Source organism: Opisthorchis viverrini (assembly GCF_000715545.1).
Source record: "Opisthorchis viverrini unplaced genomic scaffold opera_v5_78, whole genome shotgun sequence".
Classification (NCBI taxonomy): domain Eukaryota; kingdom Metazoa; phylum Platyhelminthes; class Trematoda; order Opisthorchiida; family Opisthorchiidae; genus Opisthorchis; species Opisthorchis viverrini.
The window spans coordinates 913,271-922,700 of NW_008751734.1; the positions used below are offsets into that span (position 1 = coordinate 913,271).

Here is a 9,430-nt window from a genome sequence, read left to right on the forward strand (position 1 = left end):
TTGAAGCTGAACATCCTAGAGGAGATAGATTCAGCGGAAAGTTGCGAATAACGTCATGGAAGCAGCCTTGATTCAGAATGTGCCACAGAGAGATCCTCTATTGATATAAATCGTGTTTGAGCAGGAATGTGAGGATAGGCGATAAAATGCTTTGGCAATTGTTAGAAGGCATTTGCTAATTCTTTTTGTCTTGGAAGCGAACCTTTTTCATGGTGATTTTGGGTAGTTCCAAAGATTTTCTATTGACTGACACTTTGACACTTTATCGCCGTAGCTATCTATCAAACCAAGGAGATCCTGAATGGTACGAGCTTCACCTGGCGGTAAAGGACTATTGCTTCGGTCGAACGGACAGACTTGTGGGAGTAACCGTCCTATCTTTGTCTCGTGCACTCAACCTTGGTGCTACCCCACTGAGGCTCCCCCTTGGCCGAAGACTTCACTATACAGAGACCGGATGGACTGTTCTACGGGTGCTGTCTCAACGCGTGCAAACCGACGAAGTGGCTCGCGAATTTGTGCGAGCCAAATCGGAATGTCGACCGTCTCCAGAGCTCGAAGCAGGAAGTACGGCGTCGACTCAACAAGAATAAATACCTACAGAGAAGGTGTTCCGACCTGTGCCTTTATTACAATTATCAGGAGTTCTCAAGAGCTTGGATTACACACAGTACATTTATCTTGAACAAATTTATGGGGAATTTCCACATGAGGAACCATCCACATACTGCCATCACCACTGATAATGATCGCGTGTACCAATGCCATGACGCAAAAAAGAAAGCGGATAGACACAACAAAAAGAACTAACTTCCTTCGATGCCTGTTATGTACAAAAAAGAAAGACTTAAGTTCATGTACATATTAATTGACTCCCTCACTGACTGCTAGCCTTTTGTACACGTGAGGGACCTGCATCTTTCTTTCCAAGAGACGCTTTATTCCTCCAAAATTCCACTGATGGTTTGGGACTCCCTCGTTACTTTACTATCGATCAGAGTATTACTACTATTATTATTATTACTATTGTTATTATTACTCTTGTTATCACCCAAACGTGATGCCGACCACAACCTCCAGAGCCAGTCAGAACTTGTTGACCAATTGGATCAATGCAACCCAAGATCAATCCATATGTGGTTGTTGATCAGTACTCTTATTTATGAGTTTTTTTCGACCCTCGTCCTTTTCATTGATACCAGAAATATGTTTTGGAAGGATGGGGGAGGGCTATTTTGGAAAGTACCTCCAGTCATACGATGGCTTTCTGTGATAATTAGAATAGTGGTAGGTATCTTAACTACCGAATGTACGCGTAGTATAGAAGTCCGAATATGGACGAATGAATATCGTATATTCTCGTATATCGCGGGCGTACTATATATCGCATCGTAAAACAAAGGCATATAAAAATACACTAAACAGAATGAATAGAATAGAGTCAATGTTCACCACATCCACCACACGTTGAATGAGCGTGCGGGTGTTTATAGTCTCTAATAGGTTGGAACCTTAAACGTTCAGATCTTCTCAATGTCGGATTGTCAGGTTCAGTGTTTGTTTCATGCTCATCAGAACCATCTGTAAGAGAATCAGAAAGGTCATTAGTGTTTGAAGCAACAGACGTATTGTCGCCAAACTGACCTCTAGCATTGAATTCGACCTGATCAACATGCCGTCTGTGACTTGAGAGATCTTCGAGGTCAAGAACCGTGACCATACGATTCCCGTTCCTCCCAATAACAACACCAGTAGATGGACGTAGATCGTTACCCTTGAAAAATGTTACGTCGGCAGTCCCAATGCATTCCAGGTTCGTGCGTAAGGATCTCGACTTGAATAGCTCTGCTGGACTCTTACCAGTAATTGAATGAGCAGCATTCCTGTACTGCATCAAGAAATTATCAATACCTCGATCAAGATCATGAAAAGTAACAGGGGAAATAGAATTGATGGCAGATTTCAAAGTTCGAACAAAATTTTCAGCGAGTCCATTAGACTGTGGATGACGGGGAGCAGTAAATAAATGACGACAACCAAGTCCTTTTAACCAATATTCGAGAGATTTCGCTGTGAAGTGTGAGCCGTTATCAGTGACCAAAACAATTGGTACACCTTCACGACTAAATAGTTTCCTCAAAGCATACTGAGTAAACTCAGAACTCGGGGATGTCGTGAGAAATACTTCCGTCCAGCGTGAATAGGAATCTACAACCACCAGTGCATAATATTTGTTCAAAAATGGACCGCAATAATCTGCATGAATGCGTTGCCATGTTTCACAGGACAATGGCCAAGGAATCCATTTGGATGATTTGGAATGAATTTTGTGTGTACAGTTCATACAATCCTTAGCCGTACGCGCAATGTCTGCATCCAACTCTGGCCACCAACAAGTAAGTCTGGCAAGAGACTTCATTTTGTCGATGCCTAGATGTCCGGAATGCAAATCGGATAAAATGGCACTTCTGTGTGTTGGTGGAATCACGACACGATCGTTATAACACAACAATCCATCAGGTGTCAATGCTAAACTGTCTCGACGAGCATAAAATGCGGGAAATCGACGACGTTCTTGGTGCGTCCATCCTCGTCTTAATGCAGAGATAACGGATGAAAAGTATTTTCGGGTATCACGCACAAGCTCGTCTCGTTTAATCGGAAGCGGTTGTACTAACAAACAATCAGAAACATTAGATTGTGATAAACTTTCTGGAACTCTGGATAGATAATCGACGTGCTGAATGGATTTAGCACCACGATGAATAATGTCATATGTATACGAACTGAGAGCGATGCTCCAACGTTGAACCATGGCTGCGGATGACTTAGCCAATGATTTCATAGGATGGTATATGAATTTCAAGGCTTCATGATCGGTCACAATCGTGAATGGTTTACCAAAAAGATACTTGTGTAGTCTACTTACACCCCAGTAGACAGCAAGAGCTTCACGCTGTGTTTGAGAATAGCCCTGTTCGGCTTGTGTTAGTCGACGGGATGCACAAATGACAGGACGGCCATTTTGTTCGAGAATAACACCTAATCCAGTTGGAGACGCATCAGTTATAACGGTTGAATGATCTTTCGCAGAAAATGGTTTCAAAATAGCGTCAGATTTAAGATAATTGAGTAAAGAACGCAAAGTTTTCTCATGCTCAGATATCCATGAAAATGTTTTCAGAGATAACAGTTCAAATAGACAATAAGCTTTCTGAGAAAAGTTAGGTATGAATCGGGAATAATATTGCAATGCACCAAGTATGGAACGAAGTTCGGACAGATTAGAAGGGGATGGAGCATTGACTAAAGGCGATAAACGTTCATTATCAGGAGAAAAACCATTTCCATCAACAGTGTAGCCTAAACATGATAGTTTGTAAACAGAAAATGCACATTTCGAAGAATTAACGGCAACATTTAAGTCATGAAATCTTTTGAATAATGCAAGCAAGCGTGAATCGTGCGTAACCTTATCGACAGCATGAACTATCACGTCATCTTGATAAGTTACAACACCTTCAAGACCGTCAGTAATTGAATTAATCACATCTTGAAATACAGCAGGAGAGACATTAAGTCCGAATGGCAAGAAATTATACCGATATAATCCAAATGGTGTATTGATGACTGTGCATTCACTAGTAGCATCATCAAGTGGTATCTGCAAGTATGCATCCTTCAAGTCTATTTTTGAAAAGATTTTTGATCCCGCTAGACGATACAACACATCTTCAGGTTCTTCTGTAGCACACGAGCGTTGAAGTAGGCTTTTGTTGAGTGTCAATCGATAATCGCCACAAATTCTAACAGTTTTACCATCAGACTTTAATGGCGTAACAATCGGCGTAGCCCATTTGGAAGACTCGACAGGTGTCAGAATACCTTTTTGGCACAATGAATCTAGAGCTAGACGCACTGGTTCACGCAAACCAAAAGGTACTATACGTCGTTTGAGGAAAATCGGATCACCAGAAACCTCGAGTTTCACTTTTGGTATGCGCATTCCTCCGGTGACTTTGGAGCAGCTCGTGATCAGTTGTTTCAATTCGGTTTCGTTGAAATTTGAAGTAAGTAGTGAAATGTTAACGTTAAGCGCACGTAAAACTTTGAGACCAATTATTGAAGGACCAGAATTCGATACAAGAAAATTACAATCAACAAAGTTACCACTGGAAACTTTGACTGGTATAGTACATGAACCAAGAAGCGGTAAAGCATGTCCAGTGATACCTCTAACAGATAATTGTGTCGGTTTTAAAACAGCAGTAGGATAAAATGCTATAAGATCTGACTCAGGAATAATGGATTCGACGCTGCCAGTATCAATGATAAAACTATGCTTTTTACCAGAGCCTGATATGAGCGTCTTCGACACATGCATAGAATTCGATAAAACAGATAAAGACATGGATGAGATGTTATCAGTCAAAGGCTTGATATCAGAATTTGAGTCGACAGTCAGTCTACAAACTCTTTTGGACTTACATACATCCTGAATATGCCCAATCTTACCACATGAAAAACATTTTGATTGGCGATGTATGCAAGTATATCTGGAGTGGTCCTGTCCACACGAAGCACATTTGCCAAGAACTTTTTTTGGTTGGCGTATTTGACGATTTTGAATGTTCGAATTCAGTTGGTTGTTTTTGTTATGATAACGCATATTGGTTTCAAATTTACCGTGTGGGCGACCTTCCAGCCCTTTCGACTTTAGTGCATTAAATAAAACGGTCTCGTTGCATTTGGTTACTTCTTTAACATCCTGGTATTGCTCGCAAATTTTTCTGATCGATATGAAGCGTTGATCAGTCTGTACTAGGAGCTTTTGTTGTAGATCTGGAAGATTAATTCCGGCAATGAGGCGATCACTCAGTTGGCTTTCAAGTTGTTGGCCGTAGTCACATTTTGCAGCCTGTGTTTGCAGTTGGAGGACAAAATCACGAATACTCTGAGATTCGGATCGAATAAGCGAATTGAATTTCGCTCGTTCTGCGGCCACAAAATTGATAGGCTTAAAATGACTGAGAATTAACTTCTTTAGAACATCGAATGTGCAATCGATCGGCGCCGTAGGGAATGATAAATTCTTCACAAGAGCATAAGCATCCTTCCCAATGTAGTGCAGGAAATAAGCTGTCTTCTTTTTATCATCCAGATCCGATTTGGTAAGACACCAAATGCTGAAGCGTTCCAAATAATCCTCCACCTCCCGTGCAGTTGAATTTACACTGAGCGATTCCAATTCAGATAACATTGTGATGAAGAGAAAAAAATTCCGGATCGCGACGCCAAATGTGATAATTAGAATAGTGGTAGGTATCTTAACTACCGAATGTACGCGTAGTATAGAAGTCCGAATATGGACGAATGAATATCGTATATTCGAGAATATACGATATTCATTCGTCCATATTCGGACTTCTATACTACGCGTACATTCGGTAGTTAAGATACCTACCACCATTCTAATTATCACACTTTCATCCTTGTTATACTCTCCGGACAAGCGAAGAGGATCGTTTATGTAACTTTTTTGCCAGTCCAACGACCACTGCTTAGGAGTGTTTGCATCCATTTGGAGGGCACCGGCATCTAGAGCCCAGGATTTAAATTCGTCCACAAAAAGTAGATGTGACCTTGAAAGAACACGTGGAAGGTCGTTAACATAGATCAGGAACAGAAGTTGTCCCAAAACAGAGCCTTTAGGAACTGCAGTGGACACGAGCACCGAATAAGAGTACGCCTAGCCTTTTTACTCAAAATTTTATTCGATAGGAACACCTCAACCCAGCGTAGCTTTCCGTTGTATCCCGCAAGACTCGAGTTTATTGAGCAGAGATCTGTGTTGGACTCGACCGATTGCCTTTAGGAGATGAAAAAAATTTGGCATCTGATATGGGTCCCTCGCCTTTAGCTTACGCTAAGCTGCTCACAAATAAGAGAATGTTCGTCACGTAAGAATAATTTGGGGTTCCTGATACGGAACTTTGAGTGACGCATAGGTTCGACAACCCCGAATATCATGAGGTAGAATTGGGTTCGTAATTCTACAGTACTGTTTGCACAAGAGTAGGCGACTGTGTACAACAAACCTCAATTGTTTACGTTTGTAGCGTCAACAAGCTCACAGGTCTATCACCGACCGGAACCCTGCAGCGTCAACGTCCGCACACCAAACAACGGCGAGCGTAATGATGTCTCAGTAGCGTGGGTTGCGGTCGTTCTTTCCGACGACGGTCTCGTGATTCTCATCAGACGTGCGATCACGCGGAACCCATGAGCAAACAGGGCAAGGCAGGCTCAGCAAACGGGACATGAACGCACATGNAGCAGCTCACATTCACACACAAACACGCATGTCACTATTCAAGTGTCGGACAGGACGGCCTCTGCGGCAAGGTGAGTGGCGGTTACGAATAAGCGAAACAACATGGGCGGAGTAAGCGAATGAATGGGAAAATTAGCATAAGGCCAATTCAGATTCAACAACCATGTTGCAACGGAGATTTCGAGCTGATGGAAATTTAGGATATGACGAGGTTTCTGGGTCAGAATACAGACCTACAAAGTGTTCCCTATAGACTCGTGGGGTCCCCGTTTTTGGCCCCCGGAGGAATGTGATTGATTGATTATCCGACTATGTCTCATGTACTTAAATAGCGCATTTTGTTTTTTGGGCCGGGTTATTTTTTAAGGCATAATACTGCAGTCTGTACGACTCAACCAACAGAGTTCTTTGAACCATCTGGTTTCTCATGTGTCTCTACACGACAAACGAATATTGAAGCTTAAATCATTGATCAAGAAATGAGGTTTATTACCCCCTTGCTCTCTTACTAGGAATCGGTGAGTGTTTGTTTGGTGTACACATATCCAGGGTGAAGATGCTAGTTCCCAACATATTTTGCGTGATATGAAATTCTGATTATTCCTCCATTTACGACTTGGCAAGAATCAAAATAATACGAATAATACAAAAGTTCCTTGCAAGTGGCAAGTGCTTAAACTGGAGTGGGTGCCACAGCTTTATTGCTTTTTTTGGAAAGTGTGCTTGAAGATGTAGCCCGACAGGAAGAAAATGCCGCAATAGGAACTCAAAAAGTCAGCCCAATGTGCCTGTTTTTACTCAGTGTTGAGTGAAATTTTTTATCCGGAAATACCGGAATGGTAGCTCATTCCAATCATGAGCATTTTTCACAACCAAGTCATCATTACAATGCTGAGTAAAAAAGTGGCAGCTTTACCTGATCATTACTCCGACCGAGGTATGAACTCAAAAATCTGATGAACTGAACACCCAAAAACATCAATCCTTAGAAACACCCCAAATTTCTCTAAAGCAATAGTTTAGACGAGGTTAATTTTAACATTTAGTTTTAACATTTGAAAGTGTTTGTTCAAACGTCTAAAGTCTGCCCTTATATACGTAGTTTGTTGGAGGTTGTCCAAACATATTCTTGCCCACTTCGGGTACAGGATTCATATTTTTAATGGTTGGCGTTCCTCCGGTAGACGGTGAAGCGTTGTGTGAAAAAGGTGGTTTCCCTATGGGCTTTCCTCCGTATCGGATTTGAAAACATTTTGGAAGGGTACACAAACATCGTCTTTGCCCGCGCGAATGCAAAACTGAACGTTCGTTCGTGACCTATCTAGAAGAAGTCTCCTAATGTTGCAGCAGTCGCCTGGTCAACAAGGTCGAGAAATTTGTCACAGCTAGTAAGTTTGGTGGAGCTCTTTACAGTAGTCAGCACGCGCTGTATCAAGTGCATGACAAGGTTTTGTTTTCACCTGTATAGTGAATCCTTGTGGGTACCGTCGGTGGAAGTAGTTGGCTTACGGGCAGTACGAGCACACACTACAATAAACTGGCGAGCACTTTGGCACAAATTCAGCGGAGTGAGATGACCTTTTGGGCACATGTAACAAGCTAAGCGTGGAAATATTAGATTCATGTTTAACGACGGGAAAGCCATCAGACTGTGGATGGCGGCCGCTGCTCCATCATCACGAGGTCGTGGACAGCCCCGTGCGTGAACATTTTGGTTGAGTCAGTTGGGGCGGTGACAGCGCGTGCTGTTAGCATGATGAAAGGTAGTGGCTGGTCCTAGCCAAACTCGGCGAACAGATCAACTGCCATCCGATCAACCACCAATACTAACGTTATTATATTATCCACTTGGATGAAGTTCGAACGGGGCATCCTTTAGATGTTAGCTCCCATTTAATTAACACCGCAGAACGTCAAAGTATGGTAGGATCTGAGTTCGTGCTTTATTTTACCAGTCAACAGAAGTAAACCGAATTTCTTTTAAGCAAAACTATAGAGGCTTTGAAGTTACGAATTTTACAGGAGCTAGTCCAATCCATCTGCACCTTTCGGCGATATATTGCTTAGGTACGTTGTTTAGATTAACGAAATTTCAAGGTCATCCACCACACCGATCCGCATTTAACTGCCGGCTAAGGCGCTCAGTATTCACACGACGGAACTGAATTTTCGAAAGTTATGACGCGTCCCTGATGCTGCACCTTCGACGCACAATGCATTTTCCTGCAAAACCCCTGTGGGTGAAATAAAAACTTTAACGTCAAAATGTTGCCCCTCTTTGCGTATGTGCTCAGTCCAAAAATCACCCTCATCTGCCGTCACCTTTTTTGCGTTTGTTTTAATCGGTATCTTTTGAAAATTATCGGCGCACAGTTGGCTTTGCAATTCGTGTTTTATGGCTTCGGAAGGGGCTTCACAATCGTTCGTTGAGAAATTTCTGGGTGTGTCGTTTCCAGCCTTCACGGCATTTGAAAAGGCCTTAAATCAATACATGAAAGATAACTTTGTGGTAGTTGTGCGTTCATCAAGAAATCGAAGCACCAACGCGCTACGAATGTGTGCACTACAAATGCAGCAGGCGCCCTCCAAGACCAACGGAAAGCCGGAGAATCCGAAGAAGCTAGTAAGCCGGGCGTATTTTCTGATAAAAAAGTACGCAAAGCACCAGCTGTCCAGTGCGGTTTTGTCTGCGGAGGCAAAGGAACCAACTGGCAGTCACCTCTTATTTTCTCGAACACAACCACAAGTTGTCTAAGTTTCTGTGCGACCGGCTTCCAGTTAATCGGCCCGCTCAGCAGTCCGGTATGGTTGACGTAGGTTCTATCTGACTAGTTAGTTGGGCATCGTGTACCCCCAGCCGCATGTTAGTCGTGTGCGTAAGTCAGGTTCATTCAGCTGTCTGCTAGGATTGGCGTATGTTCCATGTTCCTAATCGATAAACCTCGAGGTCTTCCCAGCATAATTCGCAATCTATAATGAAAAACCATGCGTTTTGCAAGCGAACGTGCAAGACTTTTAGCAAATAATTAACGTGGACTATGGCAAAAGGGACCATGGACCAAAATTTGTTTGCATGAATGCACCCACGCATTTTTG

General features: G+C 42.6%; 2 protein-coding genes across 2 annotated transcripts in view; one reads left to right on the forward strand and one right to left on the reverse strand.

Annotated features, from left to right (window-relative positions):
* The window catches only part of T265_04622 (hypothetical protein), a gene marked incomplete at both ends in the record, with an annotated part of 11,085 nt that extends 10,317 nt beyond the window's left edge, over positions 1 to 768 (reverse strand). The window contains one exon of the mRNA XM_009169404.1: positions 729 to 768. Within this exon, the coding sequence (XP_009167668.1) occupies positions 729 to 768 (40 nt within the window). The remainder of the gene's footprint in view (positions 1 to 728) is intronic.
* T265_04621 (hypothetical protein) overlaps positions 1 to 1,115 on the forward strand; it is a gene marked incomplete at both ends in the record, with an annotated part of 81,599 nt that extends 80,484 nt beyond the window's left edge. The window contains one exon of the mRNA XM_009169403.1: positions 275 to 1,115. Coding sequence (XP_009167667.1) covers positions 275 to 593 — 319 coding nt within the window. The remainder of the gene's footprint in view (positions 1 to 274) is intronic.
* Between the last annotated feature and the right edge of the window lie 8,315 nt (positions 1,116 to 9,430).